The sequence below is a fragment of the Lagopus muta genome, chromosome 2 (genome assembly GCF_023343835.1).
Source record: "Lagopus muta isolate bLagMut1 chromosome 2, bLagMut1 primary, whole genome shotgun sequence".
NCBI lineage: Eukaryota > Metazoa > Chordata > Aves > Galliformes > Phasianidae > Lagopus > Lagopus muta.
Genome location: NC_064434.1, coordinates 96,688,823 through 96,716,099, shown reverse-complemented (window position 1 = coordinate 96,716,099; position 27,277 = coordinate 96,688,823). Strand labels below are relative to the sequence as shown.

Here is a 27,277-nt window from a genome sequence, read left to right as displayed (position 1 = left end):
AAAATCAAATCTTTTAAAATCTACCTCATTTTACATTTCTTTAAAAAAGATAAAACAAAGCAAAATTAAACACTTTCAGACATTAATTAAACACAGGAAATGGAAAGTTTATACCAAAGCCTATGTCCAAAGAATAAATTAAAGCTTACTTTGGCATATTGTTCTTACTGGCCATTTGGGAGGGGTGGGGAAATTGTTCAGACAGAAGGAAGAATAGGAAGAACTTGCTTGTCTTGGCTACTTTCTCTCATTTTTCCATTCTTTCTTTCTTTCTTCTCCTATGTGTAACACCCACAGATTTCCTAATGAGATGGTATGCGACCCACCACACACTGCTGTGTGGGTGTAACTTGAAAAAGAAACGTAAATTTACAAGTTACACAAATGGATATTTACATTTTGTGCCACTAAATTGAAAGGTGGCAGTAACTAATACTAACACTAAACATAATAGCATGTCAATGTTTAAAAGAAATTCTGACAGCTGAAGAAATTCCCTTCAAAATAGTAATGGTAGCCAGTCTGCTCTATAGATCTAGAAAGCAGAACTGGATCTGCTATCCAAAATAAAGTAACTTGGTTTCTATTTCTGATGAAAATTCCCATACGGCCACTTTGATATTAAAGGTCATCTAAAAGCTTGCTAACCAGAACTAATAATTCTGATTCTATTAACTTTTGAATACAAACTAACAGAAATTAACCCCAAAAGATGCAAGTCCAAACAAGAGAGGAGTGCTGAGCAAACAACCAATTAATAAACATCTTCTTGTTCTCCACAGACACACTCTGACCAGCAAGAGTGGTGATTTTACAGCAGCAAAACTCCAGACACAGACTTGCATAACTTTGAGAAAAAGAAACCACATCCAGTTTGAAGAACTCAAAAACTTCCAATAACCTCCAAATGCAACAGTAACTGCAAGCTTAAATATTTTACCAGCAGTAGCTGAAGAATGCCAATGCAGTTAGCCACAGATGAAAGCTTACACATTTCTCTGTATACTTCAAATACTGTCAGGCGAGCACTGGCCAGCTATTCAGCTATCTTGCGCTTCGTCTGTTTGAGAACATTACAAATCTTTGTACTTCACCAACACTCCACCAGAACTGTGACCAAAGAGAGGAAGGTGAAACACTTGAGAAAGAGTTTTCGCCTTGTGGCTCACCTAGAAGGGTCAGTCTCTCAGAGGTAGGTCCCAGCTGCTCCGGTGAACACCCACCTACTATATCTGCTATTTCCTTCTCAGGTAAGAATAGACTTGAGTGTAACTTGAATAAACTTGATTCTTGAACAAAGCACTCCTTTCTTACAAATTACAGCCCTGAGCAAAGTGTGCTGAGGGAAGAAGAGAGATTTGGAAATTAAGTTCAACATGAATGTTCCTTATCGCATACTTTTTTCTTCCTTTTTTTCTAGTGTTAATTACTGATGTCAAGATTAAATGCAGAAAACTCATGAAACAGAAATTCTGTCTCATCCAAACTAAATACTCTTTAATCTAAAACTATCAAAGATATTACTGATGACCTTAGGTCCTTCATTTTCACAGAATAAGGGGAAGAGTCAAGCAGATCAGTTCACAGCTGTTGAACAGCATACCAGTGTTCTGACTGAAAAGTCTGTGATACGAAAGAACTTACAGGACCTTAAAATCTCAAGAATTCCCTCAAACTATTGCATCTATCTGCATATGCAAAAACAACCAGCTTGTCTGATAGTTTTACCTTACAAAATCATTGGTTTTGAAAACATACTTTGACTGAGGCAAGAAATATAAGAAAATAATCAGTGAAAAATATCACTCGATAAAAGAAAATACAGAAAAATCTCAACCAATCTCAGAATTTCCCATCACACCCTTTGCAGTGGTCCTCTGCTTTCAGCATAAGAAAATTCTATTTGTTCGCTCAGAAGTAGAGAAGCATAGTAACAAGTTTATAGCATGCTCCAGGCTGGTAATAAACTCAAATTATTCATTTCCTAGGAACAATTTTAAAATAGCTTGATTTTCAAATGTAAGACAAACAAATAAGCCTATTAGCTACTTAAAACCCACCTAACTAGATCAGGTAATGGAATAACAGCGAAGAAAAACTGGCAAGCCACTAGGTCCTAACATTTGAAGAAAGACTACAGTAATCATTATTTTTTATTTTAAAGAAAAGTTTACTGGAATTGCATCTACTGATTTCACCCTCACACAGATAAAAATCCAACACGGTTGTTCTAGCTGGGTAAATGCTCTAGCAACTATTCTTTTCTGCACAGTAATTATCCCATCAAAGCCTTCCAAGGTCACTGACTTCATTACCTTTCATTACCATTACAAATCTATAGTAACACAGGTGAAACAACAGATGTCACTTAGCACAACACAGCAGTTTTTAAAGAATGAATAAATGGCAAGAGGAAGGAGAAAAATATTTCTGGAATAAAAAAATGTACAAATAGAAACCTGACTTCAGAAAAAAGACAGTTTTCCATCATTTTTAGAGAAACGTGGATTCTTTTATTCTGCTCAATTATATTCTGTCACATTAATTTAATAGCACAAGTGAGATGTCAATTTTTCAACTATGTACAGAAAATTAAAACCCATTCCTGTTTTTTTCAGAAACATAGCCAAAGTAATTTCAAACCCCAAAACTCCAGATATTTTGGCTTTACTAGATTTCATGATGGCAAGTTTCTCATGAAAAAGTAAAGAACAGCAGTTTCCACCATATTTTACCTTGTTTTATTGTTTTACAGATTAAATAACTGATTTTACCTGTAATGAACAGAGGAGCTGACGATGCATGTTCCACTGACTTCCATTGACCACGCTTTTTAGGTGCTTCCAAGTAGCGTTTGATCCGTGAAACGACCACCTCTTCTAGGTACATGCAGACCTCCTGAAATGTCAACATTTCCCTCTTCAGAGCTAAGCACTGCATGCACAACAAATGCACAAAGGTACAAAATCTCCGACAATAATCTGGTACTGCAATCAGGTACTGATTACACAGAGGTGAGAATAAAAAAATACTGTCTGCAATCAGGTGCTGTGGTGTTACACAGAGCTGAGAAGCATAATGCTTAAGAAATACATTAGAACAAGGAAAAGAAATCCTAACAGCTTTTCTATTTTTTTTAAACATATTTTAATAATTTCTTCTACAGTTTTGAAGAATAAGAGAGTAAAAACTATGATTCAGATAGGTCACAATGCATGGTGCAATTTATTTATAGAAAATCGCTGAAGTTCTTAGTAATAGAAATACATTATGACATTAAACAGCATTGTTTTTAAAAGAAAATTAAATTATTTTGTACGCAAAGTATAAAAAAATACACATTATAAGTATCATAACACCAGAAACTTAAGCAAAATATTAGTGAAGATATTGCCAGGAATCATCAGCACTGCAAGTATAAACCACAGCAGATATTTTGGTTCAATTCAGTGTAATTTGGGAAGGAAGGACATAGAACTAACTTGGTCACAGTAACCTAATTCCTCCAGTTCATTTGATTTTACTCCTCCTAAATTTATCCATTCATATTTTTCATACTTCCTTCAAAGCACAACACAACAACGAAATACAGACAACTGAAAGAAGAACAAACCTTTCATCCAGAATAACCACAGAAAAAGAAACACTTTGATATAAAAGCAAAATATTTATCACAAATATTAGATCAAGTTTTCAGATTAGGGCACACACACATTTGTGCCTTTTACTTCAGAATTTTTATTTTCCACTATGTCTAACTTTGTGCTCATAGAAATGACACTTTGCAGCACACAAATACATCGTTTTACCTTTTTTATAGTTTTTGGACATCAGACAAAATTATATTAGTAACACCAAACATAAAATACCTTGGCTGAAAATTTACTTTGGATTTATCTACCAAGTATGCAGAGAAACATTTTTAACATATTGCTCTAAGTGAGAGCAGTACACACATATAGGTCAACCACAAATAGTATTTTCTCCTTACAGCTAGAAATATACTTTCCATTATGCTTGAAAAATATAGTTGTAAAATACAGTATCTGCCTATTCCTCTGTTTTACTCATTAAAGTGATCTCATTACACATTCCTTCAACAGGACTGTGCATTCGGGTTAGAATGAAAAGTCTAGAAAGCAGAGGAAGGAGTTTGCATGTGGTTCCTTCCACAACAAAAAGATCAGCATGCATTTCTTTCATTTACATGGAAAATATTTAATTCCGTTGTTATGCCTAGGGAAATTATATTTATTGGTTCTCCATAAAGAAATAAACAGGTCTGGATTTAAGAAAGTATAAATGAGCAGTTTTCAAGATAATTTTCTCTTATTTCTAGGCCTCCACTGAACAGAACTGATAACTCAGACCTTTCTGTATGCAAAGTGGAGATTTTACAGCAAGGACATGAGGAGAAATCAGTCTAAAAAAGAAATAGTTCTCTTGTCAAGTACAAGGCTAAACTTTGATTTGTTATTCTAGGGGAAAAGAAAGAGGACACAGAGGGCCGGAAAACTAGAAAGGGTAGGACAGAAAGAGAAAAGTTCCTGAAAAGCATCAAATTAGTGATTTGCACGTCAGTCCAAAATGACCCTTATACACCACACAGCAGCACGCAGAGACTGTGCTCAGTAAAGTGCCCAGCCAGACAACATGCACGGCTTTTTCTAACGCCATCCCCACACTAACGGGCTTGTATACAGCTCCCAGCCTGCCTCACACAGCCTGCACTCTTCTCTCCACCCTGAATCGCACGGCCAGCAGAGCACGCCATTCCCTCTCTGCGGCAGTACCGCGCCTGCCCCCACCTTATCCCTCTGCAGGGCTCTGCATCCCACAGACAGCAGCCACTTCTGCCAGGGGAAGGGAGGATCAGCACAAATCATGCTTTTGTTACAGGGTGCCTGAAAGGCATCTGCTTTTCCCCACAGTTTCTCAGACAGGCAAACAAACAAAGGTTGCACCACTGTTCAGGTGATGAATTCTGGAGATGTGAAAAACTTGTTGCAGTGAAAATTTAAAAAAAAACAACAAACCATAAAAAAACCCACAGGCATAATTTGACCTTTTTTCTCCGGTACAACAAAGGCTCTGTGTAGGGCTTTCAGGAAGCAAATTGTAAAGCTATTGGAATCACGCTTCTTGGTTGTTGAAAATATGCACCCTTTGTACTTCTCTCAAAACACACGGTCACAGCAACGCACTGAATGCTGCCCCGTCATGCCTCTTTATTAAATCACTCATGATCTAATTTCCTGAAATTCCCATCTTTTGTTTTGGCAATGATACAGAATACATTTTGAAAGCACTTAAAACTTATAACCAAGATAGTGCCAATTATAAATAGAAGCGGTAAGGAGTATTCATTTACTTGAGGAAAAAAGTCATCTAAAAGACTTCCCGTATTTTCTCCTTTGTCTGATTCTTAAAGCACAAATTGGGTGAACCTGATAAATATTCTGCCTTCACTCCCTCTGACCACTAATTTGGAAGGTTTTGGGTTTTTTTTTCCTTTTTCTTTAAACATGGCTGTGACCATACGGGGATGCTCTGCAGTGACAAGTTAATTATGCCACTATTAGGAAAGTTATCCGCTGAAAATTACCGTAACAGAGACTTGCGGGAAAGTCCACAGGCATCTCAAACATGTCTTGCATTCATTTTCAGCAGGGAGCTTCTCAAGTTCCCATGCAGAATGAAATAGGGGAAAACTCCGGCCAGTAACTCATCATGAGATTCTTACAGAAATCACAGAATCTGATGAAAGTTACATTTGTAATTTTACTGGTTGCTGAGGCTCTGAATTTCCAAGATTTCATCTGCTGTTAGGATATTAAATGATACATTTCAAAATCAAGTTTAATAATCTCCCTTACTGAGATACAGTAGTTCTGTTATACATTACCTTGCATATCATGCATATACATTATATTTTCTTGCACTCGCTCTCTAAACTAAATACTATTCACACTTTCCTAAATGTGATAAAACAGTTAACAGGCTTTTCACCAACAAGCTCTACAAAAGTGATACCTGTCACAATCCATTATTCATAACTCAGGACAGTTTACAAAAGACAAAGATACCGTCAGAGAGATGCGTTTAAAACCAAAGTCGGAAGAATCAAAACCACATGCATACACATGCAGAGCTTAAAAATTAAAAGGGAAATAGAAAGTGGCCATTAGTGACCCAAAAAGCACGTGTAGTTCACTTAGGGGCCCCACAGCAACCATTCAGTTAGGCACAACCAGCAGCGCTCTCATCCTAACACTGAAAAACACAGAACAGTTCAAGGCTATCCAACATTTCCCTGTGACCACAGGCTTTTGAAGTAGAACTGTTATTTGTTGTACCTCCTTCTCCTGATCTGAAAACCAGCTGGTGTCTTTATTGGAGCCTTCGGGCAAAATATGAACATCTACCAAAACAGCAAAGTTCCCACACTGAAAAAAAGAAACACAAATTAAAAAGAAATAAAAAAGGTTCAGTTGTAGCTGTCGAGAGACGAGGAAGTAAAGAATCAAGTACACATACGCATGGGAGTCAGAGATGCAACAAGCAAAGTGCAGAAGTTTGTGGCGGACTACAGAGTATGGAATTGCAAATTGATATTTATCAGCGAACTTAATGAGAAATCAGAGTGCCAACACACTTCAGGTAGCTAACAGAAAGCTTTAAACTGTAACAGCAAGCACCAAGCACTCTGAACTTTCTTCCATCTATACCTCTTGAAAATGGAAATTCAGGCAAATTACCCTGTGAAAAATAAGCTGTTCTTTCACCAAACTCCCAAAAGCAAAAATAAAAGGAACAGTAAAGTTTGAAGAATTGTGGTAATTACCTCATGCTCATTCACATCTGTCATTCAGCCAATACTTTTAATAGTTCAGTGATTATAAGACTATTACTCTTACAAGACACTTCTAGGATGATGCAGGCTCCATCCCAAAGGGTCACATACACATCTCCTTAGTTCCGCTGTGAGCTGTATCACCTCTACAGAGAGAATAATGCCTCATGCCATATGTAGAAGTGTGGTGCGTCATAACCCTAAATTTTCCCTTTTCTGCTGAGACTCAGCACCAAATCTCATTCATATTTCCTTTAATGGAATATCTTGTAAGGTAAAACCTTCTCCTCTCTTTTTTGGCTCTTTGCATCACATCTATGTCACAATAAACTCATTCTGTGAGACTAGGCATGTGCGGTCATGGCAACTACACATCTGGAATGCCTGATGGAATAGAAAGAAAGAGCATCCTGCTATCAGACAAGCCTTAAAGCTGTACATACAGCCCAGACTGAGATCTCTTTCCTTTCAGGGTGATGCTGCAGCACACACTTTCTGTTCTGAGTTTCTCACTATATTTGCCCTTCACTGCCAAACATCTGCATACCCCCCATCAGAATTCCCAGAGCAAATGCAACTATTTCTAGGAATAATGTGGTATGTATTTTTGGTCTACAGTTGTTTATCACCTATAGTCCAGAAGTATAAGTTTTAGGCTTGTGGTATAGCAAAAAAAGAGTCTTTGAGAGTCTCCTTACCTGCATGGCTAGTACAACAAGCAACCACATTTATACACTGATTTTACTAATCATGATAGCACATTTGGTAAATTAGATACTTGTGGGATTGCCTAATTACCCAGGAACAGAACTATTTAAATAATGATTTAACTATATTTAAAATATAATGCATGAGCAATATCATATTGAAAGCAGAATGCAAGACTTCAGCAAATGAGGCAGGCAGCGTGAAATTAGTTCTACGTTACTTACAGGCATCATTCACTGAAAGAACAGAACACTTTGATCTGTTTATCAAAAGGATTCTCTTCTCCAGAGAACCAAGAACTGCCATATGGCTGCAATAGCAAACCTCTTCCAGCTCTACAACGACAGCAAAATCTCTCTCAGAAATCTCTGGTGAATCATTAGTCAGCTCTAAAAAACTTTTGAGTTGACTACTGATCATCAAAGCTATAGCAGACACTGCATATTATAGGTACAGAGAGGTTGTAAGTTATTCATAGTATGTCACAACAACAAACAAGAGCTTGATATGTCAAGAAAATTCCAATTACCTAGAGCTGGGTGCTAACTTGCACTATTTGGTACTCGCTGCAGAACCTTTGTTTATGTAAATAGATACAGATATACATAGATACAGAGACATATGCACACATGCAAAGCATAGACATGTTTTCAATGAGATAGCATTTGTAATTATTTTCTTTCAAATAACAATATTTGTCTCATTTATCAATCCTAAGACAATTCGAAAACATAAAATAACCATATTTGAAACAAGATGCTGAAGCAGTCCCAAGTTATTTTAAAACATCACTAATAGACTAAACATTCGTAATACTTCAAAGAAAAACAAATATATATGAATAGTGTGTAAATCCTTGTAATAGATGAGCTTTCCTAATGGAAGATTCCTGGCCCTTGGCATTTTGGAGCACTCTGCTTGTGGACATCTTATCCAGAACAATTTCAACACCAAAATCCCCACAGCCTCACCACTCAACTACAGACACGCTTCAGAACAGGACACAAGGAAGCAGAACTGCCCAGGACAAATAGGATTAAAGGAAAATAGCACAGATCTTTTGGTGGTACTGTAAACTCCTATTTTTCCCAAGCTCTGAATGTGACACAAACAGCAGCTCCTGAGCATGATTCCAGGGCACACTGTGCTTAATCCCTACACCTATGTTTATACTTCATATTCCTTCACGTGGTACAGATTTACATACAGTATTTGCACCAAAAAGCTAAATACAACTTTGCCCCAGCAGCAAAGGAAGAGTTCCCTTTAAAGTCTGAACTCCAATATAAATAATTGTAGGAAATGGAGGTAAGAGGAAGATATGCAGTGTTTATGTTAATAGATAGGATGCTCTTAAAAAGGTTTCTAAGTTATTTTTCTTTGTGCTCCAAAGACATGTAATTCCATTAAAATACTAGTTTATATTTTGGAGAAAATGCAGTGCCTTCAGTCATTAGGGCTGCAAGAAGCAACTTGTCACTGAGAGGCAAATAAAACAACTGTTTTCTTTTCTTTTTCAGCCTATCTCAAGATTTGTACGGAAAATAAATTTGAGATGCAATTGTCAAAACTTGGACCTGACACCCTAATTTGATGGGAAACAGGTCAATAATCACAACAAAATTTTACTTTTTATTATTATACAATTCTAAAAAGTAATGTACAATTAAACACAAAATCAGATGTGCCAGTTTGTTATCTTCCATAATTCTAAAACTCAAAAATCTCATTTTCTCAGGTTACTGTACTCACCATAGCACTATCACAACATTCAAGCTTTGTTAAGCGTAAGGTTGTAAATCCTCTCAGAATGTTGTCAGTATATTGTTATACAGTAATGCATCTGATTCAGACCATATTTTCTGGAATCAAACTGTTCATAAAAACACATCAAACACTTCATAGGTTCTGCAAATTGAAAAGATAAACCAGCACATAAACTGAATGAATACCAGTGCAAAGCGGTAACTCAATCAAGGAAAATAACCTTCTCATAACCTGCTATAACCTCGGCCCAGGATAATCCAATATTAGATAGATCACCAGTAGATAAACCTGAAAAAATACTGCCACGCTCATCTTCTCAATAAGGCAGCCCCTATATGGTACTCTCCCTTGTTGAAATGGCATTGCTTCAAACAGCCTTAAAACAGTCCTTGTAAACAAAATTATTCGGAAGGCTGGGAATAAGTACGGTAATTTTGTATTCAGTTGCATCATTCCAAATGTGCTGCATCTCTGACCAAGGCAGAAATGAACGGCTAGCCTCCCAAGAGGCATATTACAATTTCTCTATTCTGTGATTATTGGGCAGATGGGAGCTGTACAGCCAGCATTAATTGATGCCCAGTTCAAAACAAAGTGTGTGATATTTTGGCTATTTTGTAGTCCCAAAATCTTAGGGATTTGCTGTGTTGTTTTTAGTGTACATTAATCAGTAATACCTTTCCTGATAAACTTTGCTTTGTTTATAATTAAATTTTAATTACAGTACTTTGAAGCATATATCTCAGTTCCACTGGGGGAGAAGAATGCCCTGTACTACAAAACCTCCAGTTTTCCAGGCTAAGCACAGAGGAACTCTAATGTTTCCAGTCCTTTTAAATCCCCTTTTGCCTTTCCAGAAAGCTGCGGTATTGAGTTAGAGTGATAATTGTATTTCATATTCAGATTATGTCTATCATTTGATTTTGGGGGTTTGTTTGTTTGCCTGTTAAATTTAAGACTACATCCTGATGGGCACTCAGAGCTACCACAATGCTGGAAAGGGCTACTAAAGACATTACTGCTAGAAGGTGCCATCAGCCTCCAGGTGGCAAAAGCACAGCTAAGAGAAACTGTGAAAATAAATCTTAGGTTTGAAGGAAATATCCTCTAATAACCAGAAAAACTTATAATATATTTCATTCTTTCCACAGTTTTTCTAAAATCAATAGATGTTCCAAGTTCAATTTTATCAGTTCAAAAGTCTACAACAGTAAGCGTAAAAATATTTTGTATTGGTCCATACATCATGCCAACTTCATTATGGCAGTATATGAATGCTACCCTTCAGTTTTTCCAGGCTTTTTAGAAGCAAGTTTATTTTACTGCTTCATCTTTCTGACTCCAAAGAAAACAGGCTTTCCTTTTGTTTACACATTGCAACCAATTATTTTCAGTATTTTGATTCTTTTTCTCTTCTAGAGCAATAGAAAAAAAAAATCATTTAGTAAGAATACAGCATAGGAGCATTTATGTATGTTATTGTACACAAAAATATATATATTCATTTATAAATGCATCTTAGTGTTACTGTGCTTCAAGGTAGTACACAGTTTCCCAAACAGAAGGACAAATTTTTCAGGTAGCCAAATGCCTTAACCTGCATTAACTCAGCTTGCATGGCTCAGGACAGCTGCAGGTGCCACCACTGCTGCAGATGGCTGTATGAGAGCAAAGGAGATTTGGTATCATCTGATATGATAATTATTTTAATCTTTTTAGAAATAAAATTACATTTTGATATGTTTTTCAAGAATCTCTAGAATTTGGGAATTGGGATGTTTGCCTCCTAGAAAAAAAAACAGGAACAAGGGGGTTACTTACTTCTTTATTTTTATTTTTTAAATGATTGGGTTGTTGAGTTTTTTTGCTATACAGCCAACTTTCACAGAAACAGCTCTCTCTAATTACTGCTAAAAGCAACATGGTCTTCCAACTTCAAATTCCAGGGGTTTAGGAAACAACAGGTTACCATGGCCTGGCTTTACCATCATGAGATCAATTACAGGTCACCTGCCAAGAGGAATTGATGAGTACAAAAGGATCAACCATCAGCTGATTCAGAAAGAGTACAGAACACATCAGGGAGGAGGCTCTCAAGAAGCAGGAATTCAAGGAGTGCACAATCCAAGTTTGTTCTTCAGAATTGTCAAGATTTAAGAATTAAAACCGAGGGAAAAAAATCATCTTCTTTTGACCTTTCCTCATCTCTAAACAATGACTGGCTGGTTCTGGAAAACGTGCAAAGCTTGTAGGTTTTTGTTTGCTCTGACATACTGTATGTCTCTGAAGAATGAGTCGTAACCCAAAACATGCTCAAAGCTGAGCCATTCACTATTTCATTGGTGGATCCACAGCTGCTTGTACTGCTTGCAAAACGGGACTACAGATCTTGAACCATAAAAAAAGATTGAAGATCTGCATAACTGGAAAAGTAACTAGAAATTTGCGCCCAGAGCCTTCAGCTCTGCTAGGCTGTGGAAAACTTTACAGAGTTTAGGCCATATACTGCATTATAATGAGCATCCAGCAAACAGCCAGACTGCCCTCTGAAAATCTCAAACAGAACTCTACTTTATTTACTAGAGTTTTCAGAAGTTTTGACAAATGGCTGATGACAGTGGATTACAGGGAAGAGCTAACACCTCTGCTTCCAAAATCACAGGATGTAAAACATCTGCATCCAGATGCAACAGTAAAAGGATGTTGCAACCCAGGATGCAACAGTAAAAAGGGAGCATACGATCAACACCACCAGCCTAGTGAATGAGTGATTTAGTGGAACGAAAAAACAACTTAAGAACTCAGCCAGTAAGCTACAGGAATATGAACCCACGTTCAGGGGTTCATATACCCACCAGTGGTTTGACAGCTAAACTAGATGATCTTAGACATCTTTTCCAATTTTCATTCTATGATTCCATACCAGCAGAGAGGTGCAAGCAGCGAACAAGCTTTTAGGACAAACTTTTGGGAAAAGCAGTCTGAGCACACAAGAACACCACATCAAAGCAGGTTGTTAAACTCTCAGAAGATGTGGATAGACAGAATAATAAATATAAAGAATGATGGAAAAAAATTGAAAACAAGTGTCAATGGCTTACAGGCTGGTTTGACCCAGTTCTGTGACTTATGGGGAGGAGGGACCCACAGACCATGGGAAAGGGGAAAATAGTAGGGAGATGGGCCTAAAAACAAAACAGTGACAATGATCTGTGGAGGAAAGTTAATTTACTAAATGAGATCTCAGAATGCAAGACAACACTATATATTACAATATAATCGGAATTAAAGCTATTCAATCAAATAAAATGAGAGAGAGTGCATTCAAAAACCAAAAGCCTTACTGTAATTCTGAAGGTGAGACTGCTAGGGAGCACACGCTGCAGAGACAAGCAGAAAGGAAAAAAAGGGACATCTTGTGACTCGCCAACAGTTGTATCTTTCTGTCTGAATGGAAACGAAAAGCCCTCTGGGGTACGCAGTTCTTCTCTTCTGAGAAGCAAGTACACCGAAAATCAGAGTTCACGGAACTGGAGCATTAACTCTAACTTCTAGAGCTCTACATGATGTTATGATGTGAAATACTGATATCAAGAATCATAAAGCCATGACAACAAAAAGACATGCTGATGATTCAACCCCCAGGAAAATGTAAAGAAATCTAGATAGTTTCAAATCTGATGGAGCTGTGTATTATAACAGAGACTCTTAAATTAAGCACTAACACGCTGTTGTTAAAGTGCGTAATTATGAGAGATCCACCCAAATCAGTAGATTAAATCAATCAAGACAACACCTTTAAGAACACCCTAAATATCTGCTGCTGTAAAGCATGCACTCTAAAGCATGTATCTGCCACTTTAAAGCTTTAGTAATGCGAGAATATTACATTGCAAACAGAGCCCTTCAGTTCATCACCCACAGCCAGGCTAAGTAGTCATTACTTAATCTAAACATCTGAACTGCTCTATCAGGTGCAACATTGAAAAAGAGGCCTAAATTGCATGAGAGAATTAAGCTTAATTTATGTTGTCACACTGTGCTGGTCTGTTCCCAGTTCTGTAGGAGGTTTGTAGACTCCATACTGAATGGAGGCATGTAGCTGGAGCCCAAACAATTGCAAAACGCAAGTTTTTCCTCTGGGCAAACTCTCCAAGTAGCAGTGCAAACTCAACGTTGTTTTGATAGGACATAGACCATTCCGTGCCTGTGTCAGAACCGATCCGAAATAGATAAAGACTCCAACAACGAATAGCAGAAATAGAAGCACAGTATTTGTTCAAGATTACGGAAAAATAATTTGAGATTCCAATGTGCTGCTTTCACTCCTGGATTGTAAAATGTTATAAATACTACAGCATGTTTAAAATTTTAAGGAGCAGGCCAGCAAGAAATATTAATCTCCACAGCAGCCTGCATTTATGGCAGTTGGGTTTACTGGGAGGGAATACAAGAGAATTTATCTACATTAAATTATTTTCTAATCAACAGTAAGGACATTGCTTAGGTTTGGACATGCCAGCAGGGTGACACAGGATGACATGTTACTGTGTATCACTTGTCTTTGGCCAATGGGTGTAGATAGAGATGAGAGCTATTTTACCTAACTCTCTCCCTAAGGTATCCACAATAGAAGACGGGTGTGACAAGAATGACCTTGTCCCTACAGTACAGTACTGGAATTCAGGACAACTGTTGTGGTTCTGCAAAGTCAGCGTTGCAATTTAGTTTCTTACTTGTGAAAAGATAAAGAAACCAGCAAGCATCCTATTAAAACAGTTCTGCACATTCATTAGAAAATGAATATTTTCTAATGTACAATCAGATACCACAGTAATGTTAAGCACTGATAACTGACAACAGTGACCAATTCCCTCTGATTTCACAGCACTGTAGATGAACAAAGTACCTAGTTGACTATCAGCTTCTACCATATTACACCACAGTAACTACATTCAATTTCAAATTTACTATTTCTAACCATCATAGGTCTAGTGATTGTTTAAAACAACTGAAATGATCAGTCTCATAATATATTAAAAGGTTTTTTTCATTAAAATCCTACTAAGAAACAGCAGGTCCAACAAATGAGATCATGAATAGCAGAGCCCATATAATTTTCTAAGTACTACAAGCCAGCAATTTCAAAAAAACAAAAAAACCCTAAGCACCCAGTTCAGACCTTAACCTTGTAAATAATTTTCACAGCTTTTCCATAAATACACCCTCCATGCTACATGTTCATTAACAAACCTGATTGTGACTTAATTGTATAAGAAAATATTTTCAACTACATAGTGGCAAGTTGGTGATGTATTTGTTGAGTAAATGAAAAAAAAAAAACACCACACAGAACAGCTAAGCAGCTTAGTGACGTGCCACGCTATTTCTTGTTTCTGCATATTCTAGTCATGACAAGAAAATCAAGTGCAATAAAAATTAAAACCAAAAGGCACCGCCCTGAATACTTCTGATTTAAATGGTGTGAGAAGAAATAAATCCAGCCATTGAGTACCATGCAAGACACTATTTACAAAATTACTGTAAAATGAAGAATAGATTAAAAAAAAATCCAGTATTTGTTTGGTAAGGTAACTGCACAGTATTTAGATAAAGAGAGAAGCAATTCCCAAGCACATGATGCATCCAGTAAGATATTTCTTGAGTTCTTCGTACCACAGCTGCAGGGTTGGGCCGACTTCCCTTGCACAAAAACAGAATAGGGAAGCGAGGGCAGGTCCCAAGCAGGAAATCATTCCACGTTCCCTAATTTTGCAACTATTTTACTAAGCTTCTGATTCCTCTTTATATTAAGAGACAAGGTCTCACCTGCACTAAAATTGACTTCCTTTCCTCCCTCTCATGAAGACGTTACCTACCGCAGCATGCAGCTACTTAAGGGGGAAGCAGGAGGCAACAGAAAACCAAACATCTGCAGCCCATGTTTCAATATAAAATATTTGCAGATGTTAACTCTTGATGCCAAAATAACAGATTAAAGATACATTGATTACACATGCTTAGGCTTTAAGACAAATACATAAAGCCAAAGTATTTTTTATTTGCAAAACAGACTGGCAAGCCAAATGAAAAGGATTTCTTAGTATTGTTAAATCTGCTTAAGTGGTTTCAATTTTACATTTTACAAGTGTGTAAAAGAAGATTTTTTTTAACTTTGCATTTTTAACTAATTTGTCCTTAAATTGAGTTAAGCCAGGAAAGTATCAGAACTGCATAAAGGCTTTTTTAGAAGTAACATGAGAAGTGAGAAGGGCATATAATAAAAAATAGCTCCTTTGGACAAAATCCTTAAATTAAGTGGTTATGTAATATTAATAATTAAGTTTTGTCAACATAAAAGAGAAGGAAGCTCAACGACATCATCAGTGTTTTATCTATGAATGTACAACAGATTAAACAAGGAATGCTCCAAATCTTACTCCTGAAAAAGCAGAATCAAATGGATAGAGAACACAAGGAATCTCAAAATATAAATAGATCAGAAAAAATCACAAGGAATTACCGGCTACAAAGCAATGCAGGGTGAAATATATATATATATATTTTTAGAGTGCACTGGAAAAAAAAAGGGCTTTTATTTGCGATTGAACAGATTGTAAAATATATAGATTTTGTGCATAAGTAAAACAGAAATGGAGTAAAAAAAGGAGAAGACCACAGTAGAACACTGAAGAGCTGATAACAAGTGGGAACGAGCAGTGAGGTGTCCCACTGCTACCAGACAGATGTGCTGCCAGGGGAAGGCTGCTCAGGCTGCAGGTGGGCAGCCACTACCCCATCTGTGTGTCCTTGTCCCTGCTGCCTGCACCTCATCTCTTCCTGAGGTCTCAGGGTCAGTTCAGGTTGAATATCAGGAAAAATTTCTCAGAAAGAGTGGTGAGGCATTGGCATAAGCTGCCCAGGGAGGTGGTGGAAAAGTGAGATAAGTGGCCTTCCAGTACCTGAAGGGGGCCTACAGGAACGCTGAGGAGGGACTTTTTATAAGGGCATATAGTGACAGGACAAGGGGAAATGGCTTTAAACTGGAAGAGAGTAGACTTAGACTAGATATTAGGAAGAAATTCTTTACTGTGAAGGTGGTGAGACACTGGCACAGGTTGCCCAGCAACTTTATGGATACTCATCCCCTGGATATGCTCAAGGCCAGGCTGGATGGGGCTGTGAGCAACCTGGTCTACTGGGAGGTGTCCCTGCCTATAGCAGGGGGTTGGAACTGGGTGGTCTTAATGGTCCCTTCCACTCCCAACCGTTCTATGATTCTATAAGTTACTGTCCCTGCAGATGTTCAAGAACCATGGAGAGGTGACACTGAGGGACATGGTGAGTGAGCATGGCAGGGGATGGGGTCAACAGCTCAACATGGTGATCTTAGGGGTCTTTTCCAACCTTAATGATTCCATGCTGCTGCCAGGATGGAGCAGGCGTAACTGATCCCTAACCACCTCATTTTAAAAGGCATATTAAAACTACTAAACTAAATCGGAACCTTTTGACAGAAATAAATAGGGGTGTCTATTCACATCTCAATCCTAGCATAAAGAAGAAAGCAGCAACCTCTGAGAAGAGAGCAGGGCAATGAAAAGCAGGTGGCAGATGACATAACTTAAGTCAGATTGCAGCTGAAGAAATCCACCTGTGCCCTCCCACTAGGCCTTCAGAAGGCACTCAGTAACACATCACTGATCAATAATGAAGGCAGGAGCACAGAGCATTAAATAGAAGATAAAATAATCGGTATTTACGTACATTCAGCAAGTGCATCAACTCTTTGTAACAATAAAAATAAAAGACAAACAAAAAACAGCGACAGTCGTTACTGCAAATATTCATCTATGTACAACTCAGTTGTTCAGACCGAGGTTGGGGTGTGCCTACCATTTATATGTAAAAGGCTTGTAAAAATTATTCAGTCTACTTGAGAGTCTTCACTGAGGGAAATGATTATCTAAGCTCATTCTGAATGACTTTTACAGGAAAAAAAATGCTGGGTTACCATAGAAATAAAGAAACCCAGAACTTGACACAATTATAGATTAATCTGGGACTGGTTTTGTTTGTTTCTGTAACTCTTTGTCACACTAAGCACATTGATAGGTACTTTATTCACACGTAGTCAATTAAGTAATGGAAACCCAAGAGAAAATGCTGATTTCAGTATAATGTGCCAACAGTCTGGGTGATGCACTGCTCATTTTCACCTACTATGAAGTACCACAGGAACAACACGCTCCATGGATTTCAGAGTAGCCGATTTTTAAAGCAGAGAGGAGAAAAAACAAAGGTAGGAGGATTCATTCATTTTCAGAATTTCTGTTACACTGAGCTCAAAAAAGATGCTGCCTCAAGGAAGGAAGAGGACTTAGCTCTAGTAATGTTAAAAATAGTGCCAGTACCTACGATATCTGGTATTTGGGAATACATTTAAGAAAAAAGTTTTTGCTTTTTTTTTTTTTTCTTTCTCCCCTTCAAAACCCATGGATTATGTTACTGATTGGGAATATTTGGGAAATATTCCCACAATTATGCTTATAAATGGTGAGTACCAGTGTTAATTACCAGCTATCCTAACACACGTGGAAAACATTAAAACCACTTAAAATTAATAAACAGTGTTGATTTTTTTTTTTTTTAAATAACAAAATGTACATTTTTAAAATGTAAAAAGTGATATTGAGTCAATCCAAAAGTTCACAGTGAACTATATCTCGTGGCTGACAGGGGCTAGTATAGGCTTAGGCACATTTAACAAATAATAAATAATGAAACCTTTCCTCAATAGCCTTCTTGGATGTCCAGCACCTTAGATGTGAGGCTTCAGGGTTTACCAACCCATAGGCTGTATCTGCACTTAGTAGTTGTCAGTGATAGTTTACTCACACAATTTGTCAGACCAATGTGTAAAACTGCAAGCAGGCCAACAAGCCAATCTCACATGCAGAAAGAACCGCATATTCTACTTCATTTCAAAATGATCCTGTTGGTTTAGTTTAGCACCCTCAAAGTAACAGTCCCTTCTTATTTAACTCTTCCCACCATCCATGATTTAATAAGCCAATATTACTCCCTACCCACCCACCTCCAATTGTTTCTTTTCCAGGCTGAATAGGATTAAATCATTCCTTACATTGAAGATGTTCCACACCTTTCAGTAATTTTCGCAGCTCCACTAAGAATTATATACATACACACTTGATAAAAAATAAATGTGTCTTTAATTTGTACCACAGCCTGATGATGGTATTACTTATGTTTTCTTCACTGTTCCTCAGATTTCCCAGAAATATTTTTGCTTTACAAAATGCCACAATGAATTAAGCTGATGCTTTCAGAGAACACTGTAAACTTTAACAACACTTTCCCATGTGGTGATAGGTTGTTCAGCAGCCACACACACACGCTTGGAGTTCCTCTCCCTCACTCAAACGCACATCGCATTCATCTGTTGTTTATAGTACAGCCACTGAACACTGAGAGATTTTTTGCAACGCTTCATTGTAATCCTTTGCTATTCAGCTCCCTTCTCATTTACAAACTGTGACTGGCCCAGAGTTCCCCGTTTCACTCTCTCTCTCCCTTTATCCTTTAGCCAGGTAATCCAGGTAAGACTTGTTTCTTTTTTTTTAAGCTTACTTAAAGCACTTTGCCAATCACTTTCATGGAATCTGAATGGGTTACAACAACCAGATTTCTATGGTCTTTATGCACACTGGTCCCTGCAAAGAAGCTTCTTTACAATGGGGTTCTGACTATTCCCAAAGCACGACACAAATGCATACATCCCTAAATTCTACCTTAACGAGTTTGCACTAATCTGCCGATACACGTTAGACACCGACCTGACACAGTTACCAGTTCCGTAACAGGAGGCACTATCTAATACACCAAGCTGTGGCAGTTTGCAAATAAGCTCTGCTGAGGTTTATTACTCACCTTTATGCTAACATTGGGCTTTTTGAGTACTTACTCCAGTGCAAACTACAAAATAACGAACATAACCAACTATAGCAAGACCCACTCTTGTGGTGTTTTCTATGGTATTTTTTTACAGCTGAGAACATAACAGAACTGGAAGATAAGTTTTCAGTGTTTGCCTGCTTCAAAATTACAGCTTTTTAACATCTTAGCGAGCAGCAAAGTGCTAATGTTACCTATCTGAATTAAACCTAGTCCAATTGCAATGTTAATATGTATACAGCAACTTGTTCAAACTAAAAAATAACTCAGAATTACTGACGTCCTCAGTGCAGCTCACTGCCCATAACCCACCCCTATCTGTTTGGCTTTGTAAGAGAGAAACATGATCCATAAGCAGCAAGCATTGCTAACCACTGCATTGCAATTTAACATCCACGATCAATAAAAACCAGACAACTACCACTGCCAGCTGCTTCAATATGCAACAAGGGGTAAATTATTTTCATCACTTACAATTTTGCCTCTCCATAAAATGTTTTCAACGTTTAAAAAAATCCTAAAAAACTGAGAGCAATGTAGCATTTTGCATTAATAAGAACAGTGCATTTTTCTTTAAACAAGGCAACGATCACTTGCCAGAACTGTAAAAAACAGATCTTTGTTACATTATGTCCCACCAAAAACAACTGTTCCTTAACTTTCTAGTCCTTTTAATTTATTACCACAGCAAGGACGTATAACTCAAATTTTTAATCACCAACAGGACAACAGCAAAATAATAATGTTAGTGCATCACTGTAAGAGAAGACTTTTTCCTCTGCTTGCTGAACTAGAGCTCTGGTCTATGTCACTCTCAGTTCCCAAGCTTCTTTCCACCTCTCCTTATCTCTGTCTTCATTTTCCCACTGTCAAAGCCTGTTTTTTCCAGGAAGGAAAGTTATGGTAAAGATGAGGAATATTGTTCAGCACCTCTTTGCCCTTTGGCACTGTTATCAAGCACTGGGATTTTATCTACCACATTAGCGGAGATCTTACAAAAAACACATTCCTTTTTGTATAATGTACATGGTGGTCATTCAAACAATAACCAGTAACAGATGTCTGAAGTGAGGAGAATGGACTATTTAAGTTAAACTTTAAAAATTCTGATGATACTTTCCCAGATTTGAAACCATGACACTTAATTTATAACTATCAGTATGGCCATATACTTTTCTTTGTCTGTTTATTTCTAGTTCCAGCCTCAGTAAGTATACTTTGTCCATCAAGTTTTAAGTTTCACTCTGACCTTACAGATAATCTTACCATCAACTTACATTCATTTAGCAGCGTAAAGATAGTGGTAAAAAATGAAAGTCCCTCTGCAAAGAACCCAACACCCAAATAAGGAATCCTGACACAGACTATGAACTTGAATGCTTACTTAGTATTAGTGGTCACATTTAGCAGTCTTCAATGACCACATGGGAAAGCTTTTATTTCAAAGGAAGCACAGAAAGAATAAAAGAAAAGTATGAAAGAGTATAAAAGAAAAGTAACCTGTAGATTTTTTTTTCCCTTTGAAGCTTTAGCATTGCAAGATTTATTTATTTTCTTAAATTATTATTATTATTCTTAAATATCTGCTTTCCAGGAAGTTTTAACAAACACACTCACTGTGCACAGGAAATAAAGGATATTTAAAGCAGCTCTCCTCTACAGTTCCATATCTCAAGAAAGTACTGAAGGTATCAGAATAAAATATGCCAAGAATCTATTTTCATAAACTGCATCTGCCAACAGCACTTTTACTCACACAAGGAGTAGTTCTACACATCAGTGTGGCACAACAGTCTTTACACTGGTATGTTGTGTTTAATTACATTATTTTCACGATCCCTTTTACCAGATTTTCACATGTATTTATGGCCACAATTACTTAAACAAGCATTTGTACTAGTTTTTAATGACTGTTATGAAAAATCCACCTCAGCTACCATGCCGTCAATAGTGCTGGCAATGGAAATGAATGGACTCTAAAAAGCAACATCAAACTCTGCTACTGGAACATGAATGCACAGATGTAGGGAAGGTTCACAGACGCACTTCACAGCTATTTGTTGTCCTTCAGAAAAATATTCATGCCTTTCAATCTTTAAACTTGCCATTATGTTACAAACAACAACCCCAGATCCTCTAGAAGTTTTGTGTTCTTAAGTTTTTGTTAAATATTCAAAGAAGATCAACAAAAAATTCAGAAAACATGCAATATCAGAATTAAGGCTTTTCAATCTGCTTCAACAGCATAAATTCCCTTGTGTTTTGCTCAGGACATTCAGCCATGAAATTTCAAGATCATCTAGGGGCAGTAAGTTTCTCCTCTGGAAGAAAAGCAGTGCAACAGTAGCTTCCTGTGTAAAGGTTTTGCCCTCTGTGGGATAGATAAACAGATCTATGAAGCATTCTTCCAACAGACAGATCATGTTACAGGCCAGAAAGTTTCTTTTCTTCCCTACAATATTCACCTGTACCCATGTTATTGGAAACCCACAGAGTTGAAAAAGACAGGCTGACAAGATGGAAACATTTCTATTTCAATGCAATGCCTGCCAGTAATCAGAAGACTGATGCACTAATAGAATACAGTTTGAATGTTAACAGAACTGCAGCTATTACACAATGTGTATTAAGTGTGAAAATCACAGGAGCAAAAACAAGAGGATGAACCCTCACTGGTCCAGATTTCACCTACTAAAGACAATGGCTTTGGTAATGCTACACCAGCTAAGGATCTCCAGCAGCATCTGCTAAGCTTTTAGCTGTACATGTCTGCAGCTATTTAAAGGGCCAACAAAGGAAAGAGTACACTTTTGCAAAGTTTAACAAACAAAAAAGAGTTTTTTCTTGGAATTCAACATGAGAGAGGGGGAAAAGCAAACAACAACACTTTGAGAGAGTATTATCCCCTGGAAAGCATGAGCTCATTTCTCTCAAGCTAAAAAGGAGACAGTGTATTAGGGTCACAACTAGCTCTGTTAAATCAAGAAGACAACGACTGGTTGTGACAGATTACAGTTCCTGGATGTCAGGAACACTGAGTACAACAAAGTCAGGAACATGTGAACATACAGTCCATTTGATCTCTGTCACATTAGCAGGAGAAAGAAAAGAGCGCTGCCTCAACGTATCTATAGTATAGCGCTATATTCCTTTTTGCCTGAATTCAGTAACAAAGACCTACTCAGAGCTTTAAGAAAAAAGACACAGCAAGACAAATATTTGTATATAGTTAACACAGCAGAAACGGGTGTTATTGATCAACTGATAGGACTATGTAGCTAAGATATACAGTTAAATGAGAAGGACATATACCCTTGTCAGACACAAAGAATGGATTTATGCCATCTACTGCAAAGTAATTAACATCAAAGAGAAAGTTAGAAGCCAGGGTGTGGAAATATTTCCAATCATTAATATTAATGCTTACCACACAATAGAAGTGCTAGATGCTCCAAATCTCGCAGGCTTTAAAGGTTTTCAGATCGCCCTTAACATTCCTTCATGAGGCTGAAGATTATCTCAAATTATTTGTTTAAAACTTTGATCTCTTTCTAATAGAAGATACAGGAAAAAAATACTTCAGATAGATCTGTATAACCTTATATAGTGAAATATTTTATTTCTGAGTGCCTCAGAGATAATGGTATTAATTAATGATTAATGGCAGCCTTCTCAGAAGTAGTGGCAAATTTTATTTGGTGATTACACAGCCTACATGTAAGCAAACAGCCCCCTCCCTCCCCTTACTGAAGTTCTGCAGACATGTGTAGTAATGTCACTTTTTTAAAACAATCTACAGAATAGTGATGTATTAAAAATGCAGAAAAGACAAGGACAGAGTTTAATATTTCATATGAATCCAAAGTAATGGCATTAAGATAAGAAAGTGGCTTTCTATTTATCAAATGAGGGAAAAAAAATAAAAGGACTGATCAAATTCTCCTTGCATTTCTCTTTGTAGACTGCCTAGGTAGATTAATGATGAAGGAGGATTCATTGCAAGTGCGAGTCTATGGCTATACTAAAAATACAACCTGATTCTTAAAGTGACTTCACTTCATGTAAGCTATGTTTGTTTAACAAACTGATTACAAAATTCCTCAGAGGGTTTTTTTTGTTATTGTTTTGTTTTGTTGTTTTTTGCTATGAAGGTTAAGTTCATTGTTTGTGCAAAATCTCAAAGTAGCTGGGAAAGAAACAAAATTCTATGCTTGCTTCCTTTAGAACTGTTATTTTAGTATAATGTAGCACTTAAACTTTGTTCAACAGCCATTTAATATACCAAACAATCCATCTTATTAACTACAAACCCTCAAAGACACTCCAAAACTAATACTTATTAGTAAATTAATAATACTACGAGAATAGTCATGAAGGAAGAAATGAAGAAAAGGATCAGAACTTGCAGTCTTCACAGCGTTTTGTGATGAAGATGACATGGTGGTTTGACGATATTAAACACATGACCACCAGCACTCGCAGTTCATAGTGGAAATAATAATAATGAAAACGTGTTAAATAAAAATAAAAATAAAAAAATAATTAAAAAAAACCACTAGCTGGGGCAAAGCCACATCAGATCTAGAGATAAGTGAGGCCTGAAATTTACGTCCCCGTCTCCAAAGCTAAATTTTGTACAAATTGAAGCTACAGGTTCTTATGAGATGCATTCTAACTGTGCCTACCAATGTATGTGAGAACAACATTCATGAAATGTATGGCTCTAACATATTTTTAAAGAACCTAAAGGCACTGAAAAACAAAACTAAAACTAGAATGATGATTCTAAAATAAAATCTTCTTTGATCTGTTATCTATTTGAAAGAGCTAAGCTCAATGCAGACAGTAATTGCTGACAAATCCCAACAGTAAACAAACCAGTTTCACATTTTACATATTATCAAGAGGCTACAGAATTAATGATTACAGCCAAAGAAATGTTGACACAGTTGCACACTGAGCCTTAACATGCTGATCATGTTAAAATAGCACACAAGAAATATTTTTCCACTTTGTCAAAAGCCAGAGTGTTTACACGCTTAAGTGGCGACTTTACTGCCCTGTGTGTGGTCCTATAATTTCAGTATCACAACCATGAATATAAAGAGAAACAGCATGGAATAACCTATTATATTAAAATGAATGCCAGATAGCCAATATTATAAACACTGAGATTTAAACTTCTCAAAATGAGCATTAAAACATGCAAACATCCAAACGTTTACTGATTAAAAAATTACATAAAGCTTTCCCAAAAGTAAACAGAGGGATTATATTTCTCAGAACGAAGCTATTTTTGTTCTCTTTACACTGTTTAGAAAGAAAAAAAAAAAAAGGGAATAAAAATTAGGAAATTTAAAATAACAAATATTGTCATCATTAAAAAAACACTGCTAGCTTTGCTTGCATCTTCTTACTATGTAAGATGTAATACTTACAGCTGTAATTTAGTACAACACATCAATATATTTTGTAAAGCTTTTGCTTTAGTTGAAAACCACTGGAAAGTCTTCTGCAAAATCTGGTTTGTTTTGTTTTCTTTTAATAATTATTGTTTTTTAAATAAAATGGAGATCTATAACTTTCAATTTACTGAGGACAGTACTACCAATCCATTAAAGAAGGTGCTAGCTATCTGCAATGCGGGGAGATCAATTAGTTGCTTTACCACTACAGTCATGCATTTTAAAAAAAGTGAATTCTGACACAGGTCAAGCATACAAAACTGTCCCATCTTCCCTTTCAATGTCCTGTAATGAAGCATAAAATGCCAACAATTTTGAAAAGCAAGTACACGGTATGAAAGAAATACAAAAATGCAGAGCTAACAGTGGTGACTATGTTGAAGAACAGTGTTTTGTAGCTGAGAATTTGCTCTACCAAATATTGTTTTTGTCTTTGCATCTGTTGTACTTTCCATGGAAATAAATTGGAGGCCTTACCTTCAGAGTGACCTGCACGCTTTCTTTAATCCCTCATTACAAGGATCCTCAATATTTTCCACAGCAGTTGAGAATCTCCTCCCAAGTTAACAAAAAACAGAGACAATAATATTTGCAGTATCTACTTGTTAACCCTATTGTCCATAGCTAAAAATCTCATTGAAAATGTAAATAAATAAATAAAAAAGTAAAGTAAATTAAAGTAAAAAAAATAAAGTGAAAGGCTGCATCAAGAACATGGGTGTAAGGGGTCAGAGATAGATTTCTGGTTCCTTATCCTTCTATCTGCAATTTTTTTCCTTTTCTTCCTTCTTCTAGTGCTCTATTTGTGCATATAGGAAGACAGAGAAGGAAAAATGTCTTGTTAAGACTTCCACATTGATATTTTTTACTGTGCACTGGGAAAGCGATTTTCCTCAAAATAGCCTCACGTCTAAAATGTTTGCATTTAAATTAGAGGAGAAAAAAGCTATATATATCACGGACGAACAGAGTAGCCCTGTGGGCCCAATCCGATCCGATTCCGTTCGGGACTCTCCCGCTCCGCGATGCTGCGCTCGCTCCCCGGCCGGCAATGAGCAGAACACGCGCCGGGGCGCGCTGCGGGGAGGCGCTGTCCGGGGCCGGCCTGGTGCTGAAGCGCCGCCCGCCCCGCGCCACCGGCGGGGTCCCGATGCAGCGCACGTAGCGCCGCGGCGGCGTTCCTCGGCTCGAACGTCATCAAACCTTATCAGCGCCCGCAGAACGCCACTCAGTCCCAGCATTACCTGAGCTTTCCTTTATTTTCTTTCTATCTAGAAGGCAGCCTACAAATCCTCTCTCTCCTGCGTTGTCATTCTACTACCGACCGTTACTTCAATGAAGAAGGAAGTATCTATTTGTTATGCACTCAATGTTCAAAAGGAGTAAAAGAAAAAAGGAAAGCAACAAAGCCTTTGAGGCAGAAGAAAAGCTGCCATAAAACTTTACGCTACACATTGCTTCACTGTGGAATTATTTGTAAACATCCAGCTTCTGCTCTAGTCCAGAAACAGTAATAGATTGGTTGAAGACAGCTGCAAACAACAAAGAAAGGCCTGACTGGGAATTTATTTTGTATAAAATCAGATTGCAGAAGCTTTCCATAGAAGTCACAGAGAGAAGCTGCAGAATACGCAAGTATTCGGTGACAGATCTGCTTTCCATTAAGCTAGCAGCTTTAACTGTTCCAATCCCATCATCTATTCAATATCAATTCTACATTATTGCACTTTCATGCTTGTATCCTGTAGCTAAACTGTGATTTTCAGAGTTAAGCACACACCTCTGCTATTCAACGCTTTAACAACTGAAACTTTGCCCGTGAGTTGCTCTCCTCACTGGACACTGACTTTTTAGAGGTTGTTCTGCAATCCTGTCACTTTCCCTTTTACTCTTTCTTTCCCTAGTTCTGCTAGACTTGTAATAGCGTCTCTAAAGTGCTACTACAAACATGCATAGAAAAGGAGATCTACACTTCTGAGAATGAGCCCTAACAGAACAGATTTTCAGAGAGTCTTCTCACACTGTGGAGAAGCTTGGGATCTCCCACTGCATAGCCCACAATGGATTTATTATTTAAAAAACAAACAAACAAAAACCTACAACCACTTGTTTTCCACCATACTAGTAAGCTAATACATAGAAACACATTCAAATTCTATTATATTTAAATAGATCTGGACAAATACCCTACCATTTTAACATACAAACATTTAGCATACTGACTTTTCAAAGTGGCTCGAACTATTACTGAGAAGGGAACACACAAACACCTTTAGGATCAATCTAGCTAATTCACAGATGGTCAGAATAGAGAAACAAGCACGCCACTTGCAGATCAAGATTTACCACTAAATATGTTAGCAATCTGGAAAAGAAGCATTACTTCAAAAAAATCAATGGCAACATCCATCAGGAGCAGTGAATTTTTGATTTAGGTGTTACTGTAACATAAATGCTCATGGGGAGTACCCAATATTGCCCATCCTGGAACTATCTTCTGCATCAATTT

General features: G+C 37.2%; 1 protein-coding gene across 7 annotated transcripts in view; it reads right to left on the bottom strand.

Moving 5' to 3' along the window:
* LOC125690178 (SLX4 interacting protein) overlaps window positions 1-27,277 on the bottom strand; it is a 72,842-nt gene that overhangs the window by 30,805 nt on the left and 14,760 nt on the right. For 2 of the 7 annotated variants that reach the window (XM_048938302.1, XM_048938303.1), the window contains 2 exons: window positions 6,357-6,446; window positions 2,775-2,898 (listed from right to left, as the gene is read on the bottom strand). In XM_048938302.1, the coding sequence (XP_048794259.1) occupies window positions 2,775-2,898; window positions 6,357-6,446 (214 nt within the window). Of the gene's footprint in view, window positions 1-2,774; window positions 2,899-6,356; window positions 6,447-7,785; window positions 7,807-9,313; window positions 9,491-22,730; window positions 22,855-27,277 lie in introns of those variants that run through there. The other 5 variants (XM_048938307.1, XM_048938308.1, XM_048938309.1 and 2 more) reach the window with 4 other exon arrangements.